The 22,804-nt window shown below is 40.2% G+C and overlaps 1 pseudogene and 1 gene segment (V, D, J or C); both read left to right on the top strand.

Annotated features, from left to right (window-relative positions):
- Window positions 1-4,834: 4,834 nt before the first annotated feature.
- Window positions 4,835-7,233, top strand: LOC133255868 (T cell receptor alpha variable 27-like; annotated as a pseudogene).
- Window positions 7,234-15,649: 8,416 nt separating this feature from the next.
- LOC133255879 (T cell receptor alpha variable 22-like) lies at window positions 15,650-16,474 on the top strand. The segment is given in 2 exon segments: window positions 15,650-15,895; window positions 16,123-16,474. Coding segments are annotated over 2 exon segments (378 nt in total).
- Window positions 16,475-22,804: the final 6,330 nt, after the last annotated feature.

Genomic DNA, 22,804 nt, shown 5'->3' with positions numbered 1-22,804 from the left:
TGCCTGCATTGCTATGAACCTTCCCTTAGCACTGCTTTTACAGTGTCCCACAGGTTTTGGGTTGTTGTGTTTTCATTTTCATTCATTTCTATGCATGTTTTGATTTCTTTTTGATTTCTTCTGTTATTTGTTGGTTATTCAGCAGTGTGTTGTTCAGCTCCATATGTTGGAATTTTTAATAGTTTTTCTCTGTAATTGAGATCTGATCTTACTGCATTGTGGTCAGAAAAGATGCTTGGAATGATTTAGATTTTTTAATTTACCAAGGCTAGATTTATGGACCAGATGATCTATGCTGGAGCAGGTTCCATGTGCTTGAGAAAAGGTGAAATTCATTGTTTTGGGGTGAAATGTCCTATAGATATCAATTAAGTCTATCTGGTCTATTGTATCAATTAAAATTTGTGTTTCCTTGTTTATTTTCTGTTTAGTTGATCTATCCATAGGTGAGTGGGGTATTAAAGTCTCCCAGTATTATTGTGTTATTGTTAATTTCCCCTTTCATACTTGTTAGCATTTGTTTTACGTATTGTAGTGCTCCTATGTTGGGTGCATATGCATTTATAATTGTTATATCTTCTTCTTGGATTGATCCTTTGATCATAATCTAGTGTCCTTCTTTGTCTCTTTTCACAGCCTTTGTTTTAAAGTCTATTTTATCTGATATTAGTATTGCTACTCCTGCTTTCTTTTGGTCTCCATTTGCGTGAAGTATCTTTTTCCAGCCCTTCACTTTCAGTTTGTATGTGTCCCTTGTTTCAAGGTGGATCTCTTGTAGAAAACATATACAGGGGTCTTGTTTTTGTATCCATTCAGCCAGTCTTTGTCTTTTTTGGGGCATTCAACCTATTTACATTTAAGGTAATAATTGATAAGTATGATCCTGTTGCCATTAACTTTATTGTTTTGGGTCGAGTTTATTCTGTGTTTTCTGTCTAGAGAAGATCCTTTTGCATTTGTTGGAGAGCTGGTTTGGTGGTGCTGAATTCTCTCAGCTTTTGCTTGTCTGTAAAGCTTTTGATTTCTCCTTCATATTGGAATGAGATCCTTGCTGGGTACAATAATCTGGGCTGTAGGTTATTTGCTTTCATCACTTTAATATGTCCTGCCATTCCCTCCTGGCCTGAAGAGTCTGTATTGAAAGATCAGCTGTTATCCTTATGGGAATCCCCTTGTGTGTTGCTTGTTGTTTTTCCCTTGCTGCTTTTAATATTTGTTCTTTGTGTTTGATCTTTGTTAATGTGATTAATATGTGTCTTGGGGTGTTTCGCCTTGGGTTTATCCTGTTTGGGACTCTCTGGGTTTCTTGGATTTGGGTGACTATTTCCTTCCCATTTTAGGGAAATTTTCAACTATTATCTCCTCAAGCATTTTCTCATGGTCTTTCTTTTTGTCTTCTGGGACTCCTATGATTCGAATGTTGGGACATTTAACATTGTCCTAGAGGTCTCTGAGATTGTCCTCATTTCATTTTTCTCTTTTCCTCTCTGTTTCATTTATTTCTACCATTCTATCTTCTACCTCACTTATCCTATTTCTGCCTCCGTTATTCTATTGTTGGTTCCCTCCAGAGTGTTCTTGATCTCATGTATTGCATTATTCATTATATATTGACTCTTTTTATTTCTTCTAGGTCCTTGTTAAACCTTTCTTGCATCTTCTCAATCCTCATCTCCTGGCTACTTATCGGTAACTCCATTTTGTTTTCAAGATTTTGGATCATTTTCACTATCATTATTCAGAATTCTTTATCAGGTAGATTCCCTATCTCTTCCTCTTTTGTTTGGTTTGCTAGGCTTTTATCCTGTTCCTTTACCTGCTGGGTATTTCTCTGCCTCTTCATCTGGTTTATATTGCTGTGGTTGGAGTGGCCTTTCCATATTCTGGAAGTTTGTGGAGTTCTCTTTATTGTGGAGTTTCCTCACTGTCAGTGGGGTTGGAAGGGTGGCCTGTCAAGGTTTCCTCATTAGGGAAGCTTGTGTCAGTGTTCTGGTGGGTGGAGCTGAATTTCTTCTCTCTGGAGTGCAATGAAGTGTCCAGTAGTGAGTTTTGAGATATCAATGACTTTGGGAAGCCTGTATATTGAAGCTCAGGGCTGTGTTCCTGTGTTGCTGGAGAGTTTGTGTGGTATGTCTCGCTCTGGAACTTGTTCGTCCTTGGGTGGTGCTTAATTTCAGTGTAGGTATGGAGGCATTTGATGAGCTCCTTTCAATTAATGTTCCCTGAAGTCAGGAGTTCTCTGGTGTTCTCAATATTTGGACTTAAGCCTCCTGCCTCTGGTTTTCAGTCTTATTCTTACACTTACACAAGCCTCAAGACTTCTCCATCTATACAGCACCGATGATAAAACATCTAGGTTAAAGACGAAAAGTTTCTCCACAGTGAAGGACACCCAGAAAGGTTCGCAGAGTTACATGGAGAAGAGAAGAGGGAGGAGGGAGATAGAGGTGACCAGGAGGAGAAGAGGGAGAATCAAAAGAGAAGAGAGCAAGCTAGCCAATAATCACTTCCCTATGTGCTCTCCACAGTCTGGATCCCTCAGAAATATTCATGGAGTTACACAGAGAAGAGAAGAGGGAGGAAGGAAACAGAGGTGGCCAGGAGGATAAAGGAGGGGATCAAAAGGAGAGAGACAGATCCAGTTCAGATCAGTTCCCTAAGTGTTCTCCACAGTCCGGAACACACAAAGAGATTTACAGAGTTGGGTAGAGAAGAGAAGGAGGAGGGAAGAGATACAGGCTACCTGATGGAGAAAAAGGAGAGTCCAAGGGGGAGAGAGAAGTCAAGCCAGTAATCTCGCTTCCAAGTCAAAATGGGTACTGAAGACTGGGTTCTTAAAGGTACAAATTGATAGCAAATACCAAAAAGCAAAGCTTAAAAATCTAGAGTAGAGGTTGGATTCTCAAAAATACAATATTAAAAAAAAGTCACAAAAATTATAATATATATATATATATATAAAGTTTGCTTTCAAAAATAGGGTCCTTTTTTTGCAAAGTAATAGTAAGTAGTAAAAATGAAAATTAAAGGAGTAATAGAGGACTTAAAAATAAAAATAAAAATAAATTTAAAGAATGACAATAGTAAAAATATATCTAGGACTTTCTCTGGTGTTGTGGACATTGTGGGGTCAGTTCATTTTCAGATAGTTCCTTGATCTGGCTTATACTTCTCAAGATCTATAGGCCCTGTCCTATGTAGTCGGTGCTAACTCCAGGGTTTTAATCAATTGCACCTGTCACTTCCAAGGTGGTTCCCTCTGTTTTAGCTTCTTCTGTTTGCTGGTCTCTTCAGTGTCTAATTTCCGCCCTGACACTAGGGGGTGGTGGTGGATGCTTTTTTAGGCTCACTTGTTCAGTCCTGCTGCAGGGAGGGAGGAACACTGCAAAAAAATAACACTGGCGTGTGTGGGGATTGCTCACAGTGACTTGGCCACATTGGGTTTGCCCCCGCTCAGGGTGCGTGTGCTTTCCCGGTCTACACTGCTCAGGCTTTAGGTTGCTCTGTCGGGAACTGTCTGAGGCGGGCCCTGGGTTGCGTGCACTTCCCAGGTCTAAGCTGCTCAGGTTCAGGTACTCAGGTACTCCTCAAAGGCACAGAATCGGTTGGGCCTGCGTTTTGTGCCCTTCCCAGGTCCGAGCAGCTCAGGTGACCAGGTGTTTGGCGAGCACGGATGCTGTGACTTATCGCCTCCCCCATCCCTGCCGCTCGGTTTTCTGGGTGTACAACTGGCGCACCTTCTCAGGTGGATGTCGACCATCCAGAATCCCAAGAAGTCTTGGTTAGCAATGAAGCCTGTTTGCAATTTGGTTGATGATGCCTCTCTGAGGCCACGATTGCCCCCTTCTGGCTGTGGCTGCCCTTGCCTGCCTGTCTCCAGCGGGGGATGAGCTGGTCTGCAGCCGGCTAGCCCTGCTCAGTCCTTTGTTCTGTGAACAGGCATGGCGGTGTCTTACGTTAGGGCTTTTCACAGGGTAGCTATCCCACAGTCTGGTTTGTTATCTCAAGTCAGTTCCCTCAGCTTGGCCTTGGGGCATTCAGGCCCAGTCCTTACTCTAAGCAAAGCAGCGCTCGCTTGCTAGTGGCTGATGGAGGCATCTGCACTGCTTCTCTGCCGGGAGTTGCCTTAGGCACGTAATCTGTGGGTTTTAATTATTTATTTATTTTTCCTCTCGGTTATGTTGCCCTCTGAGGTTCCAAGACTCGCCACAGAGTCACCAGTGAGAGTGTTTCCTGGTGTTTGGAAACTTCTTTCTTTTTAAGACTCCCTTCCTGGGACAGATCTCCATCCCTACCTCTTTTGTCTCTCTTTTTATCTTTTATATTTTTTCCTACCTCCTTTCGAAGACAATGGGCTGCTTCTCTGGGTGCCTGATGTCCTCTTCTGGCATTCAGAAGTTGTTTTGTGGAATTTATTCAGTGTTCAAATGTTCTTTTGATGAATTTTTGGGGGAGAAAGTGGTCTCCCTGTCCTATTCCTCTGCCATCTTAGGACAGCCTCCTAAAAATGGTAAATTTTAAAGGTCATATTTTCATGTCTGACCAGGTCACTGACTTATTTAAATCTTGATACTTGTGTATACCAAATGAAATTGGGAGAAACAGAAGCATCATTGAAAGTAAGCCACTTTTCAGTAAGGATATTCTGACATTTCCCTTCCCTGCTGCAGGTTTCTTAGCCTAGAGAAGGTGAAAACAAGACTTTCTCACATTTTAAGTAGACTTAAAATGAGAGAGAAATTAACCTTGTGGTATTAGGCTACTCTTATAGTTTTTACTATCTGAGAGTGACTAGAAATGCTCTGGAGTCTTCCAAAATTATAAATAGGGTCAAGGAAGAATTCAACAGAGCAGGTTTCAAGGGAGAATGGTGAAAAAGAAAAAACGTATTCTCTACTTGTACTCTACTGGGTTCAATCTGTTAAACTGTCAATAAGAAGAATAAAAAGAAAGTAAATTATTTTTACCTCTCCACAGGAGGGTAGTATTTCAAAAGGCAAAGTCCTTCCCAGAATCAAAGTAGAGTTTGGGGTTGGATGAAATGGGAGTGGGGGTGGAGGGTGAATGATTCAATTGGCTGACACACAGAGGTCTGTACCTTTTTACTGAGATCAAAGTGGGTAGCAAGTGTTACTATAGCCCAGAAAAGCCTCTTTCAGGAGGGAATCTTTCAAGGACAACTAAAATCAGCGACTGCAGCCACCAAATGACAAGAAGAAAAGATGCTCCAGAAACTCTTGGTGTTGGTCTTTTGGATTCAACTGGCATGTGAGTTTGAGAAGTTACTGATTACATGAACAGAAAATCCTCAGCAGATGAAAAATAACCTTGAAGACAGGTTATTTTATGGTAAAGAGTGAGAGGAAATATTAGGAAGGAAAGAAGAAAGGGAGAGAGCAAGAGAGGAAAAAGGGAGAAAATAATCATTTAGGGTTGGGAAGGAGGCCCTAATTCCCTTCTCTGATGCATTCTGTTTTGTTTCTAAACAGGGAAGAGCACCCAGCAGCTGGAGCAGAATCCGCAGTTTCTGCATATTCAGGAGGGAGGAAATGTCACCGTGCACTGCAACTCCTCAGGCACCTTCACCTTCTTTCAGTGGTACAGACAGAAGCCCGAGCAAGGGCCTGTCCTCTTGATGACATTAACTAAACCTAAAGAAGTGAAGGAGCAGAAGAGAATAAGGGCTCAGTTTGGTGAGGCAAAAAGGACAGCTCACTGCTGCTCATCACTGCAGCCCAGCCTGGGGATGCGGGCACCTACCTCTGTGCAGGGGCACAGTGCTCCAGGGTCTCCTGCAGCCTGCACACATACGCTGCTGCAGGTCCCCAGGCACGCAGCTGCCTCAGTCCTCCAGCTCCACCTCACACATATTTTCTCATGGAAGAGAACCATTTCTGCTGCCTTTCCAGAACATTTCCCACATATGCTGGAGGACCAGATTCATCTGCTATAAGACAAGCTTCTGGAAATGAAACTCAGTACTCAAGTGAATGGGCTTCCCAGTGGCAAAGAATCTGCCTGCCAATGCAGGAGATGTAAGAGATGCAGGTTTGATACCTGGGTCTGGAGGATCCTCTAGAGTAGGAAATGGCAACCCACTCCAGTATTCTTGCCTGGAGAATCCCATGGACAGAGGATCCTGACAGGCTATAGTCCATGGGGTAGCAAAGAGTCAGGCATGACTGAGTACATGGGCATGCAAGCACTTAAGTGAGTAAAGATAAAGGTTTACAAAATATCATATACTAATGCGTATACGTGGAGTCTAGAAAGATGGTACTGAGAAAACTACATGAATTACAGCAAAAGAGACACAAACATAAAGAACAGACTTTGGGATTCAGTGGGAGAAGGAGAGGGTGGGATGATTTGAGAGAATAGCACTGAAACATATACATTGCCATATGTAAAACTGACAGCCAGTGGGAGTTTGATGTTTGACACAGGGACCCAAAGCTGATGCTCTGTAACAACCTGGAGGGATGAGGTGGGGAGGGAGGTGGGAGGGTGCTCAGCAGGGAGAGGACACATGTACGCCTATGACTATTTCATGTTGACGTATAGCAAAATCCATCATAATATTGTAAAGTAATTATCTTCCAATTAAAATAAATTAATTAACTTAAAAATATTTACAGTTTCTCAGGGTAGGCAGTAGAGGTGAGAAGAAAATCAATGTGGAAGATATCAGACATCAGATCAGATCAGATCAGATCAGTCGCTCAGTCGTGTCTGACTCTTTGCCACCCCATGAATCGCAGCACGCCAGGCATCCCTGCCATCACCAGCTCCCGGAGTTCACTGAGACTCACGTCCATCCAGTCAGTGATGCCATCCAGCCATCTCATCCTCTGTCATCCCCTTCTCCTCTTGCCCCCAATCCCTCCCAGCTCAGAGACTTTTCCAATGAGTCAACTCTTCGCATGAGGTGGCCAAAGTACTGGAGTTTCAGCTTTAGCATCATTCCTTCCACAGAAATCCCAGGACTGATCTCCTTTAGAATGGACTGGTTGGATCTCCTTGCAGTCCAAGGGACTCTCAAGAGTCTTCTACAACACCACAGTTCAAAAGCATCAATTCTTCGGTGCTCAGCCTTCTTTACAGTCCAACTCTCAAATCCATACATGACCACAGGAAAAACCATAGCCTTGACTAGACAGATCTTTGTTGGCAAAGTAATGTCTCTGCTTTTGAATATGCTATCTAGGTTGGTCATAACTTTCCTTCCAAGGAGTAAGCATCTTTTAATGTCATGGCTGCAATCACCATCTGCAGTTATTTTGGAGCCCAGAAAAATAAATTCTGACACTGTTTCCACTGTTTCCCCATCTATTTCCCATGAAGTGATGGGACTGGATGCCATGATCTTCGTTTTGTGAATTCGTTTGTGAGCTTTAAGCCAACTTTTTCACTCTCCACTTTCACTTTCATCAAGAGGCTTTTGAGTTCCTCTTCACTTTCTGCCATAAGGGTGGTGTCATCTGCATAGCTGAGGTTATTGATATTTCTCCCGGCAATCTTGATTCCAGCTTGTGTTTCTTCCAGTCCAGCCTTTCTCATGATGTACTCTGCATATAAGTTAAATAAACAGGGTGACAATACACAGCCTTGACATACTCCTCTTCCTATTTGGAACCAGCCTGTTGTTCCATGTCCAGTTCTAACTGTTGCTTCCTGACCTGCATACAGATTTCTCAAGAGGCAGATCAGGTGGTCTGGTATTCCCATCTCTTTCAGAATTTCCCACAGTTTATTGTGATCCACACAGTCAAAGGCTTTGGCATAGTCAATAAAGCAGAAATAGATGTTTTTCTGGAACTCTCTTGCCTTTTCTATGATCCAGCGGATATTGGCAATTTGATCTCTGGTTCCTCTGCCTTTTCTAAAACCAGCTTGAACATCTGGAAGTTCACAATTCACATATTGCTGAAGCCTGGCTTGAAGAATTTTGAGCATTACTTTACTAGTGTGTGAGATGAGTGCAATTGTGCGGTAGTTTGAGCATTCTTTGGCATTGCCTTTCTTTGGGATTGGAATGAAAACTGACCTTTTCCAGTCCTGTGGCCACTGCTGAGTTTTCCAAATTTGCTGGCATATTGAGTGCAGCACTTTCACAGCATCATCTTTCAGGATATGGAATAGCTCAACTGGAATTCCATCACCTCCACTAGCTTTGTCCATAGTGATGCTTTCTAAGGCCCACTTGACTTCACATTCCAGGATGTCTGGCTCTGGGTCAGTGATCACACCATCGTGATTATCTGGGTCATGAAGATCTTTTTTGTAAAGTTTTTTTGTGTATTCTTGCCATCTCTTCTTAATATCTTCTGCTTCTGTTAAGTCCATACCATTTCTGTCCTTTATCGAGCCCATCTTTGCATGAAATGTTCCTTTGTTATCTCTGATTTTCTTGAAGAGATCTCTGGTCTTTCCCATTCTGTTGTTTTCCTCTATTTCTTTGCATTGTTCGCTGAAGAAGGCTTTCTTATCTCTTCTTGCTATTCTTTGGAACTCTCCATTCAGATGTTTATATCTTTCCTTTTCTCCTTTGCTTTTCACTTCTCTTCTTTTCACAGCTATTTGTAAGGCCTCCCCAGACAGCCATTTTGCTTTTTTGCGTTTCTTTTCCATGGGGATGGTCTTCATCCCTGTCTCCTGTACAATGTCACGAACCTCATTCCATAGTTCATCAGGCACTCTATCTATCAGATCTAGTCCCTTAAATCTATTTTTCACTTCCACTGTATAATCATAAGGGATTTGATTTAGGTCATACCTGAATGGTCTAGTGGTTTTCCCTACTTTCTTCAATTTAAGTCCAAATATGGCAATAAGGAGTTCATGGTCTGAGCCACAGTCAGCTCCTGGTCTTGTTTTTGCTGACTGTATAGAGCTTCTCCATCTTTGGCTGCAAAGAATATAATCAATCTGATTTCAGTGTTGACCATCTGGTGATGTCCATGTATAGTCTTCTCTTGTGTTGTTGGAAGAGAGTGTTTGTTATGACCAATGCCTTTTCTTGGCAAAACTCTATTAGTCTTTGCCTTGCTTCATTCTGTATTCCAAGGCCAAATTTGCCTGTTACTCCAGGTGTTTCTTGACTTCCTACTTTTGCTTTCCAGTCCCCTATAATGAAAAGGACATCTTTTTTGGGTGTTACTTCTAAAAGGTCTTGTATGTCTTCCTATAATCGTCCAGGCTCAGCTTCTTCAGAATTACTGTTTGGGGCATAGACTTGGATTACTGTGATATTGAATGGTTTGCCTTGGAAACAAACAGAGATCATTCTGTCGTTTTTAAGATTGCATCCAAGTACTGTATTTTGGACTCTTTTGTTGACCATGATGGCTACTCCATTTCTTCTAAGGGATTCCTACCCGCATTAGTAGATATAATGGTCATCTGAGTTAAATTCACCCAATCCAGTCCATTTCAGTTCGCTGATTCCTAGAATGTTGACATTCACTCTTGCCATATCTTGTTTGACCACTTTCAATTTGCCTTGATTCATGGACCTGGCATTCCAGGTTCCTATGCAATATTGCTCTTTATTTTACCGGACCTTGCTTCTATCACCAGTCACATCCACAGCTGGGTATTCTTTTTTTTTTTTTCCCTCCAATTTTATTTTATTTTTAAACTTTACATAATTGTATTAGTTTTGCCAAATATCAAAATGAATCCGCCACAGGTATACATGTGTTCCCCATCCCGAACCCTCCTCCCTCCTCCCTCCCCATACCATCCCTCTGGGCCGTCCCAGTGCACCAGCCCCAAGCATCCAGCATCATGCCTCGAACCTGGACTGGCAACTCATTTCCCACATGATACTTTACATGTTTCATTGCCATTCTCCCAAATCTTCCCACCTCTCCTCTCCCACAGAGTCCATAAGACCGTTCTATACATCAGTGTCTCTTTTGCTGTCTCGTACACCGGGTTATTGTTACCATCTTTCTAAATTCCATATATATGCGTTAGTATACTGTATTTATGTTTTTCCTTCTGGCTTACTTCACTCTGTAAGACATACAGATGGCTAACAAACACATGAAAAGATGCTCAACATCACTCATTATCAGAGAAATGCAAATCAAAACCACTATGAGGTACCATTTCACACCAGTCAGGATGGCTGCGATCCAAAAGTCTACAAATAATAAATGCTGGAGAGGGTGTGGAGAAAAGGGAACCCTCTTACACTGTTGGTGGGAATGCAAACTAGTACAGCCACTATGGAGAACAGTGTGGAGATTCCTTAAAAAACTGGAAATAGAACTGCCTTATGACACAGCTGGGTATTCTTTTTGCTTTGGCTCCATCCCTTCATTCTTTCTGGAGTGATTTCTCCACTGATCTCTAGTAGCATATTGGGCACCTACTGACCTGGGAATTTTCTCTTTCAGTATCCTATCATTTTGCCTTTTCATACTGTTCATGGGGTTCTCAAGGCAAGAATACTGAAGTGGTTTGCCATTCCCTTCTCCAGTGGACCACATTCTGTCAGATCTCTCCACCATGACCTGCCCATCTTGGGTGGCCCCATGGGCATGGCTTAGTTTCATTGAGTTAGACAAGGCTGTGGTCCTAGTGTGATTAGATTGACTAGTTTTCTCTGAGTTTGGTTTCAGTGTGTCTGCCCTCTTATGCCCTCTTGCAACACCCACCATCTTACTCGGGTTTCTCTTACCTTCGGCGTGGGGTATCTCTTCACGGCTGCTCCAGCAAAAAGCAGCCATTGCTCCTTACCTTGGAGGTGGGTTATCTCCTCACCGCCACCCTTCCTGACCTTCAACGTGGGATAACTCCTCTAGGGCCTCCTGTGCCCACGCAGCCACATCTCCTTGGACGTGGGGTTGCTCCTCCTGGCTGCCGCCCCAGACATAGTACATCCCAAAGACCATGGCAAGGAATGGTTAGTACAAGGAGACAGAAATGAATGATTTTGCAGCTGTATGCAGTTGATGAAGCTTCTTCACTCCCAGTCTGCAAAACCAAAGTAAAAGGCAGAAGTGCAGAAAATTTAGAAGAAGAAAGTTCCTAGTTTTTGACAGAAAATGTCCCAAATGTACTCCAGTAATATCCAGCTGTGTTCCCAAAGCAACATTCCCACTAGATGGTCCTGAAACCACTTAAGCATTAACTGCAGTAGCCTGTATTTGCTCAGAATTTGCTTGGGGATTACGGTTTGCATAGCAGACATCAATAGCTTCAAGTTTTCAAGACCAGAAGAAACTAGAAGCTGACAGCTTCCTCCATCTGGCAAGTCCTTCACTGGCCCACTTTTATACCTGAAGCATTCCCAGTTGTTCTTAAAGCAAGATGATATAATACGAAGCAAATCACATAGGTTTTGAAGTCACAGTATCCCAGATTTAAACCTAGGTCTTTGAATCCTGTTTTTGCGATTTTCTAGTTCTGTGTCCTTGGGCAGTTATTCATCCTCATCTAAGCTTCCTGGTAAATACAGGTTAATAAGAACATCTATCTTGCTAAGTTGCTATGAATTAAATGAGATAACATTTTTAAAATGATATGAAGTCTCAAGTGCAATATGTACTCAATAAATGAACCTGTAAATAATATTGTTATTAATTCTTCTAAATAAATACTATCCCTACTGTGAAATTTTAACTGACTTCTCAAGGAGGAATAAGCTAACCTCTGCCAAACATTCTGAATTCTCATTTTAGTAGTCAGGGAGGCAGACACTGTGAGTTGCCTACTTAATCACCATTCTCTTCTGCTTCCTTCGTAACAGAGCTTTCGATTTTGATGTGCACAACTGTATCCCCAACTTAAAAAAAAAAAACAAAAACCACATTTCACATCTTTTCTCACAATGAGGGGTCGCATATAGCATAGTTCTGACCAATGAGTCGTACTCAGAAACATGCTGAGGATTCTCTGTAATGTGTTTGCTCTTCTAGTACAGGCACCATAACTCCCTGTCCCCTTTCCAGTGATTTTCTTCCTGAAACATGGAAGTGATAACTCTACCGTGAAGGAAAGCACAGTCATAAACTCCCTCCCTAATCCCATGCCTGATCACCTCTTAGATACCAGGTCAAATCCCTCCCCCAGATTTGTTTGTGTAGGAAAAATTTTAATAAACAAGTTTTTGGTTGAATTTCTTTGCTACTTACCTGGCTTTGTGATTTTGTGTGCATGTGAAAGGATGATACGAATAAGTACTATATTTTTACAAAGGAGGGACCTGTATTTATGTTGATCATATGTATTTCTTGAAGAGTTAATGTTCCTATAAATCTTTATTAAGAAAAAAATTTATCTTCCATTTATTTTAAAATTTCTGTCAATCTCTTACACTCATGGAAGACTATGGAATTCAGCTTTGCATCCTAAGTCATAGACAATATCAATTTCCACATAAATATTAACAAATAATAACAGTAGTGTTGCATTTTTCTCACTCTGAGTCCAAATATTACTTATTTTTTATTGATTTATAGCTTCATATTACCCCAGAAACAAATGCCTTCATTTTGAAGATTGCAAGGGCAAATATAAATTAAAAATAAGAAAAATACATTTCAATTCTGCCTCATATAAAAAGGGAAAGGCTTCACTCCCTCCCTTTCCTTAAAGTATTTATTTTAGAATATTTGTAATTATGAATTTTTTTCTATCACTTTGAGATGTATGTAAACCTTTTAAAACGCTAAAGAGGATTTTAATAAGCCTCTTGCCTGTTTTACAATCCAGAAATATTTGTCAAGCACCTGGGAGCCATCTCTTTGACATATACTCATCATGGAGGACACCCCCACCTCGAAGTGTCTGTGGAGGGCAGGAGCCTACCCTCAGCTGGCACCTTGCTCTAAGTTGTAAACTTTCCTCCTGTCAAAGAAATGAGCCATTTTCCCTTCAGGTAAAGGAAATCAGCAAGCACAAATGGCTACCCCTACCTTTATGACGAGGTAAAGGTAAGAAAGAACTCTTGACAAATGGTGCTGTCAAGTCCTGTTACCTGAAAACTAGTTATTATTTATCTTGAGAAATGCATAAAATGGGTTGTATTTATTTGGCTACATAAAGGGGTAAAAAAATTTTTATGTCTTTGCAAAATCTTTAACGGATAGACTAGGAAGAACACTATATTCTGGTTTAACATTTATTCAATAATAAAACTGTTTCCTTTCTTTTTTTACCCTTTTGGAGAGGTGTTCTGGATTGGCAGGGAATTTTGGTTTCGTTTTCCCAAGAAGATGGCCCATGTCTTTCCTTAATCACTGCTATTACCTGTAAAAGTTGACATGATACTGTGAGAAGAGTGCAGGATATCTGTGGCTCTGCCACTTACTGGCTGTGGGGCATTATATACCAATGTTGTGATCATCAATTTCCTCATAAGTACTTTGGAAGTAAATAAGTAGCACTTACTTTACAGTGCTATTATGAGGATTAACATTTTTTTGTGAATTGCCCAGCACAATGGATTAAAAAACTTAAAAGTTTGCAAGGCAGAATGACAGATCAATAAGATACCTTAAAAACTCCATCTGGGTCCTGATATTCTGTGCAGCAAATGTGTAAAGAACACAGTTTCCACATTCAAGGAACTCATTCTTGTGATGATGGAGAGCCAGTGATTAGTTCTCATAGCCATTGATCTCCATGGGCCACAACTTAACAATCCACTCACCTACAACCTCCATTCAGAAAAGTAATTTTTAAGAACAACTTGGACACTCTCCATGCTCCTGAAGCAATCTGTGCCTTAGTAAAAACACACTGTGAAGCTGAAGGCCACAATCAAAACCCCTGGTTTGGGTATGGACTTCCCTGGTGGCTCAGATGGTAATGAATCTGCCTGCAGTGTGGGAGACCTGGGTTTGATATCTGAGTTGAGAAGTTCCCCTGAAGAACGGAATGGCAGCCCACTCCAGTATTGTTGCCTAGAGAATTCCATGGACAGAGGAACCAGGTGAGCTACAGTCCATAGGGCTGCAATACTACTGAGTGACTAACACACACACACACACACACACACACACACACACACACACACTTCTATATATGAGGTGGTGTCAGTGCTAGGTTTTAGTCCAAATGGAGGCACTCTAAGTGTCTTTAGGCTTTCAGGATTAACTGTTGAAGGAAGAATGAAGATCTCTGAAACAGGAAGGAGACTAATAATTAGGGCCAGGGCAAAGGAGGGGGAGCAAGAGAATTTCTGGACAAGAAAATTGTTCATAATGCACTTGGTCCTGCTTTCTATCACCAATTCTTATCTCCAAGTTTCAAAATGAATCTTGAAATTAAAACAAGACAATTTTTTTCATACTTCTGTAATTTTATAGTTTCATGAATACATATTTTTAAGTATCAGGGACCAATATGAGCTTTTATTAATTTGTCCAAAAGTTCTTTTCAACCTGATTGTTTTTCTTTTCCAAACCATACTGATACCTCATATAAGAAGAGAAATACAAAGATAAGAAAAATAAAAGCAAAGATATAAGCAAGTAAAGAAAAGGTAAATTATCTATGGAAAGAAGAGGGTGAAGACATAAGGAGTAAGAGAAAATGGCAGAAGAGTGTTTACACTGGAAGCCATTGTCTATATGAGTTTCTCACAGCAGCATTATTAACACTTGGGGCCAGGTGACTTTTTTGTGGGAAGGGGCTTCCCTTCCCATTGGAGGATTGGAAGATATTTAGCAGCATCCCAGGCCTCTACTCACTAGATGCTAGTAACACACTCTTCTTTCCCCAGTTGTGACAACCAAAATGTCTTCATATACTCTCAAATGTCCCTTGGGGAACAACTGGTTGTAAACCAATGGTTTATATGTTAAATTTATAGAGTAGAAACTTATAAGAGATGATAGAAAGATAAATAACAAATGTACATTGATAAGGGATAGATGATAGATGGACAGACACAGTAGAGCTGGATATTTAATTCAGATATTTCATTATATATATATATATATAAATATATATATACACTCATATGCTCATAATATATATATCCTCAAAGTTTCTGCTCTCTCAATTTAACATATGGATCATCTAACATTCACTTCTTCAGTCCATTTTGTGCGTAATATTTCACATTTTATATATATATATATATATATATATATACACACACACACATACTACTGATACATGCTTTTCTAACATATATATAGATGTGAAAAAGACTGAGGAACTAAATATTTTCCTTTCTCCTATTATGACTATTTTTTATTTCAAGTGGCTATTTTTCCTATACTGTTGCTGTGTCATTTGACATTAATACATTCAAAAAGTAAAAAACATGGAGTGTAAAAATGCAAATGAGTCATATGTATTTGCATTATTCATATATATTTGGATAATATATAATGTGCATGGTTTATGTATATATAGGTCATCACAACCCAAAAAACTCTAAGTCGGATCATATCTGATGTTTTAGCTTGGCCAATATCTCTTATCTATGGTTCTTTATAGATGAGAAACCATTTCTTTATTTTCCCTGTAAAGTATGGTCTCCCTATTCTTTACATGAAATATTCTGTATATACTCAGAGTTTACAGAAATAGATTCCTAAACACTGAAAAGACAACCCTTCCATTATCCCCAACACAATAACAGACCCACACACACTCCCACAGACCACAGTGTGAAGAAGCACTAAGTCATAGATGGGTGGAGCTCCCACTACACAGCTGAGTGATGACACTTAGGGTTGGCTTCTGTTGAATCTCTCATGAAAACAATCAGACACACAGGAACAGAATCAGTCCCACAATCAAGATATCATGAAATCCAATATTTAAAGGAGGTTGACATCAAGGTGTGTCCCTGTAGCAAAAGAGTAAAGAATCATGAAGACACAAAGAAGAGTCTTGCTGAGTCTCCTATGGATACAGATTTGCTGTGAGTTAAGAACATTCCAGGGGGAACCTGAAGGAACATCAAGATCACACCTGAATTTGGAAAGGAAAAATGTGGGAGGGGATGATGGAGGAAGAGAGAGAACAGAAGTCTCTTGGGCTGTGTCCACTGTGAGGATGGAAACAAGAGGAAAATGCCCTCCATTTGGAAACAGCCACAGTCATTGTTCAGGGACCCTTACCTGTGCCTATTTCTCTCTTTCTCAACAGGGCTCAGTGTGCAGATGAAGGTGGAGCAGAGTCCTGGGGTTTTGACCCTCCAAGAGGGCAGAAATTCTTCTCTGATATGCAATTATTCTACCTCCATAAGAGGCGTGCAGTGGTTCCAACAAAATCCTGATGGACTCCTCATCTCCTTGTTTTACATAGCTTCAGGAATGCAGCAGAAAGGAAGACTGAAATCCACCATCAATAGTAAGGAGCGTTACAGTCAACTCTACATCAGAGACTCCCAGCCTGGGGACTCAGCCACCTACTTCTGTGCTGTGGAGACACAGTGCTCTGCAGACACCTGCAGCCTGTACACAAAACCATAGTTGAGGACTTAACCCAACCCCCTGAATGGGAGCAGATACCCAATATGATTAGAATTGAAATATCGTCTTGCATCTCCTGATTCCTGCAGAAAGCATTTCTATAGAACTACACTGCAGAGTAGGCACATAAGCAGGTCTTCTGGAGATCTTTATAACTAGGTAAAATCTATGGATTGATAAACACTTTCCTATCTGATTCTGTCTTTCTGGACAGAAGTGAGCAGCTGGCTCTGTGTAGAGTAGAACCCTTGATACCTCCATCTCTAAGGGCAAGAAAGCATCCGTCTCACCTTCTCTTCAGCATCTTTTTATAGCTTACACTGGTACAGACAGAACCCTGGGAAAAGCTCTACTTTCCTTTTTAAATACATTTAAATGGGGAATAAAAGGAGAAAAGGAATTCAAGAGCCACTATTAGTATGAAGGCTGGGCAGAATTTTCTACACACCACATCAGAAACTTAGCCACATCTCTGTGTTGTAGGGACACAGTGCTTCCCAGGCACCTGAAGTCTGAACCCAGGTGTGTGTCTGCAGTCCCCAAACCCACCACGAGATAGAGCTGTCTGAATGTTTTTATTCACACCTAACATGGTATTAAGAAGTGACTCTGGATAAATCAAAGTGATTTCGCTTTCCAAAAAAAAAAAGGAAATGCTGATGAAAATTCAAGCTAGTAATTATCTCTTTCATTTCCTAAATAGAACTATTCCTAACATCCTAGTCCCTAAGTCAGAGAATCAGTGACATAGTATTTCCAGTTAGCAAATCTTAAACCTAGTTATAAGGCCCTGTGTAAAAATGGGTATAATTTAACCTGAATGCTGTTTATTCATAACCCATATTATTCTCATGCATAAAGGGAAATCATAGAAAGTCAAACCTTAAAGTGTCAAAGAAAGACAATGCCATGCTCTGTAATCCTTCACTTTATTTTGTTTCAACTTCTTACAGTGCATTTAATCATTAATTTTGCTCATATTCAATGGTATTTACTTATATCCTTTGTATCATTATCCTTTTTGTTATGTTTTGGAAAACCATTGGAGAAAAGCTAATTTCTAGTCATGAGAATGCTATTTCATGTTGAGAAAATGAGTCACAATTTTTCTACCTCATTCAAGAATCCTCAGCTGAGGAAGTATTTTCAACCCACTTATTCATGAGGTTTGTATATTCAATCATTCAACAGATATGCATTTAGTATCTGTCAGGTACTGGATATGGAGAAGGCAATGGCACCCCACTCCAGTACTCTTGCCTGAAAAATCCCATGGACGGAGGAGCCTGGTAGGCTGCAGTCCATGGAGGCACTAAGAGTCGGAAACGACTGAGCGACTTCACTTTCACTTTTCACTTTCATGCATTGGAGAAGGAAATGGCAACCCACTCCAGTGTTCTTCCTGAAGAATCCCAGGGATGGAGCAGCCTAGTGGGCTGCTGCTGTCTATGGGGTCGCACAGAGTCTGACACAACTGAAGCGACTTAGCAGCAGAAGCAGTAGCAGTAGCAGCAGGTACTGGATAAGGAGGTTTCAGTAAATAAAGAGTTCTTTGTTTTGTTGAATATGTAGCCCTTTGGCAAATAGATTTTTGTTATCATACAGTTCTTATAAAGTAAAAAAAAAAAAAAGATAAAATTTGGTATTATAGAGACAAATAGATGTCAGTCAGAGAGAGGTTCCTGGATTGTGTGATGCCTCAGTTTGAAGCCTAGTAGTTTAATAGGAGTTAATCAGGCTAAAGACAAAATAGGGTGGGAGCAAAGGGCTCCAATTTGAGGAAAACCATATACATGTGGAACCAGTCTATTGTTCCATGTCCAGTTCTAACTGTTGCTTCCTGACCTGCATACAGGTTTCTCAAGAAGCAGGTCAGGTGGTCTGGTATTCCCATCTCTTTCAGAATTTTCCACAGTTTATTGTGATCCACACAGTCAAAGGCTTTGGCATAGTCAATAAAGCAGAAATAGATGTTTTGCTGGAACTCTCTTGCTCTTTCCATGATCCAGCGGATGTTGGCAATTTGATCTCTGGTTCCTCTGCCTTTTCTAAAACCAGCTTGAACATCTGGAAGTTCATGGTTCACATATTGTTGAAGCCTGGCTTGGAGAATTTTGAGCATTACTTTACTAGCGTGTGAGATGAGTGCAATTGTGCGGTAGTTTGAGCATTCTTTGGCATTGCTTTTCTTTGGGATTGGAATGAAAACTGACCTTTTCCAGTCCTGTGGCCACTGCTGAGTTTTCCAAATTTGCTGGCATATTGAGTGCAGCACTTTCACAGCATCATCTTTCAGGATTTGAAAGAACTCAACTGGAATTCCATCACCTCCACTAGCTTTTGTCATAGTGATGCTTTCTAAGGCCCACTTGACTTCACATTCCAGGATGTCTGGCTCTGGGTCAGTGATCATACCATCGTGATTATCTGGGTCATGAAGATCTTACTTGGACAGTTCTTAAGTGTATTCTTGCCATCTCTTCTTAATATCTTATGCTTCTGTTAGGTCCATACTATTTCTGTCCTTTATCAAGCCCATCTTTGCATGAAATGTTCCCTTGGTATCTCTAATTTTCTTGAAGAGGTCTCTAGTCTTTCCCATTCTGTTGTTTTCCTCTATTTCTTTGCATTGATCGCTGAGGAAGGCTTTCTTATCTCTCTTTGCTATTCTTTGGAACTCTGCATTCAGATGTTTATATCTTTCCTTTTCTCCTTTGCTTTTGGCTTCTCTTCTTTTCACAGCTATTTGTAAGGCCTCCCCGGGCAGCCATTTTGCTTTTTTTGCATTTCTTTTCCATGGGGATGGTCTTGATCCCTGTCTCCTGTACAATGTCATGAACCTCATTCCATAGTTCATCAGGCACTCTATCTATCAGCTCTAGTCCCTTAAATCTATTTTTCACTTCCACTGTATAATCATAAGGGATTTGATTTAGGTCATACCTGAATGGTCTAGTAGTTTTCCCTACTTTCTTCAATTTAAGTCTGAATTTGACAATAAGGAGTTCATGATAAAGGCTGTATATTGTCACCCTACTTACTTAACTTCCATGCAGAGTACATCATGAGAAACGCTGGGCTGGAAGAAGCACAAGCTGGAATCAAGATTGCCAGGAGAAATATCAATAACCTCAGATATGCAGATGACACCACCCTTACGGCAGAAAGTGAAGAAAAACTCAAAAGCCTCTTGATGAAAGTGAAAGTGGAGAGTGAAAAAGTTGGCTTAAAGCTCAACATTCAGAAAATGAAGATCATGGCATCTGGTCCCATCACTTCATGGAAAATAGATGGGGAAACAGTGGAAACAGTGTCAGAATTTATTTTTTGGGTGGCTCCAAAATCACTGCAGATGGTGATTGCAGCCATGAAATTAAAATATGCTTACTCCTTGGAAGGAAAGTTATGACCAACTTAGATAGCATATTCAAAAGCAGAGACATTACTTTGCCAACAAAGGTCTGTCTAGTCAGGGCTATTGTTTTTCCAGTGGTCATGTATGGATGTGAGAGTTGGACTGTGAAGAAGGCTGAGCACCGAAGAATTGATGCTTTTGAACTGTGGTGTTGGAGAAGACTCTTGAGAGTCCCTTGGACTGCAAGGAGTTCCACCAGTCCATTCTGAAGGAGATCAGCCCTGGGATTTCTTTGGAAGAAATGATGCTAAAGCTGAAACTCCAGTACTTTGGCCACCTCATGCAAATAGTTGACTCATTGGAAAACACTCTGATGCTGGGAGGGATTAGGGGCAGGAGGAGAAGGGGACGACAGAGGATGAGATGGCTGGATGGCATCACTGACTTAATGGACAAGAGTCTGAGTGAACTCCTTGAGTTGGTGGTGGACAGGGAGGCTTGGCGTGCTGTGATTCATGGGGTCGCAAAGAGTCGGACATGACTGAATGACTGAACTGAACTGATATACATGTGGGAAGCAAGACAGATGATGCAAATTTAAGACCTAAAATATAATTTGCAAGTGATAAAACACTTCATGTTGTGAAGGACTTAAAATAAACAATACTAGTTCTTGAAATGAGCAGTCTTAATATTATGATGTGATACAGTAAAGGATATGAGGACCAAAAGTTACTAAGCACACCCACATACTCAGGGTGTAGAGGTAGGAATAACTGCATTGAAGACCAGTGAAAAGAATCATAAATCAATTAATGATAAGAAAGAAATATTTGTTCTCTAGAGAACCTCTTCTTTTTAAATGCGTAGAACATTTTGAAATAAGCTGTGCAAAATATCATAAATACAATACGTATGCATGAAACATTTTGATTATTGAATAAAAAATGACAGTTGCTTTTAAAACAGGAGAAATAGTGAAATAACTAAGACAGAAAGATAAATGCTTTATGATTTCACTTATATGTGAAATCTAAAAACCAGGACTAATGAACAAAGATAACAAAACAGAAACAGAGTCATGGATGAAGAGAAAAAACAGAGTGAAACAAGGCACAAGGAGGAGGAAAGAAAAAGGTGAGACAGATTAAGAGGCATAAACTTCCAGCAGCAAAATAAATGAGTCACTGATATGAATTGCATAGTGGAGGAAATATAGTCAACAGTTATGTATTATTTTAGTAGGGTGAAAGATGGTGACTAGACTTTTGTGTTGAGTATTTTGAAATTCTGAATCACTGTGTTGTTTAAAGGAACTAACATAGTATTGTAGGTCAATTATACTCACAAACAATCAAATTCATAGAAAAAAGATCAGATTGTGGTTACCAGGGGTAAGAGGCAGGGGGAGACGGAATTGGATGAAGGCAGTCAAAAGGTATGAAGTTTCAGTTATAACTAAGTACTATGAAGGTAATGCACAACATAATAGATATAATTAACACTGCTGTCTTTATACATAGAAGTTGAGAGTAAATCCCAAGAGTTCTCACCATAAGGAAAAACATCGTTTTGCATCTATTTAATTTTATATCTATATGGGATGGTGTATGTTCACTAAACCTTCTGTGGTAATCATTTCATGATGTGTATGTCATTATGCTGTAGAGCTTAAACTTACACAGATCTGTATGTATTTTATCTCAAAAAATACATACATACATAAAATACATACATATCTCAATCTGTGTGTATTTTATCTCAATAAAACCAGAAGGAAAAAACAAAAGAGAGGAAATATGTTAAAAAAAAAAAAAAAAAAAAAAAGGTGCTATCTTAAGAGAACAAAAGATTTTCTGGCTATTCCAGTATAGCTGATATAGAATTATCTTCTAACTGTAAACCACTCCAAAACTGGGAAAACATACGAAACAACTGTTTCCAAGGAGTGCAGACAGTGAAAGTTTGCCATTTATAGGAGAAAGAAAGCCTGCAGAATGACTGCCACATTCACTAGCTATCTCCTAGGGGATTTTCTAACCTTCAGCACAAGGACCTGGAGCCCCGCAGAGTGGCAGCTTGCTGTATGCAAGAAACAGAGATCAGAATTAGGGCTGGTAATATCACTGGAATTTGAGGGGAAAGGTGTTGGAGATAAGTGAACTTCATAAAAAGGACCTTAAAATCTGTAGAGGGAGTTTTTTGAACCTACACAAGAGCTACACATGCACACAAAGAGAAAGAGAGAGACAGGAAAGCTAGCAGAAAACAGCTTTTGAGAGTCTAAAAACTCCATGAAGTTTTCAGAGACTTCTTTGTGTTGGGAATACATAGGTGCTCTGGGTTTTCTAGAGTGAAGAATTTTGGTAAAAATGCCTTGCTCAATTGAATCACCAGAATAAAAATCGCAGGCCAAAAGTAAGGGCTAAGTCCTGGTACAAAAATAAATAAATAAGGAATAAAAAATTTGCCCTAACAGATATTAAAGTAAACCTCAACAGACTTTAAGTGATAATTTAATAAAGTTAATATATTTTTGACAAAGACAAAATAATCGAGTTCTGCCTCTTGTTTTTTTCAACTTTTTGTTTTGTATTTTAGTTGATTAGCCATGTTGTGATAGTTTCAGTTGTACTGCAAAGTGACTCAGTTATATATATATACCTATATCTATTCTCCCCTGGTGGCTCAGATGATAGAGAATCCGCCAGCCAATGTGGGAGACCTGGGTTCGATCTCTGGGTTGAGAAGATCCCCTAGAGGAGGCTATGGCAACCCACTCCAGTATTCTTGCCTGGAGAATCCCCACTGAGAGAGGAGCCTGGCAGGCTACAGTTCATGGGGTCATAAAGTTTTGGACACAACTGAGTGACTAAGAACAGCACAGCACATTCTATTTCAAAATCTTTCCCCATTTAGGTTGTTATAATACATAATATTGAGCAGAGTTCTCTGTGCTATACAGTAGGTCCTTATTGACTATCCATTTTAAATATAGCAG

The sequence above is a fragment of the Bos javanicus genome, chromosome 10, assembly GCF_032452875.1.
Source record: "Bos javanicus breed banteng chromosome 10, ARS-OSU_banteng_1.0, whole genome shotgun sequence".
Lineage (NCBI taxonomy): Eukaryota > Metazoa > Chordata > Mammalia > Artiodactyla > Bovidae > Bos > Bos javanicus.
The sequence above is the reverse complement of the archived record's forward strand: the minus strand, read 5'-3'. Positions and strand labels throughout refer to the sequence as shown.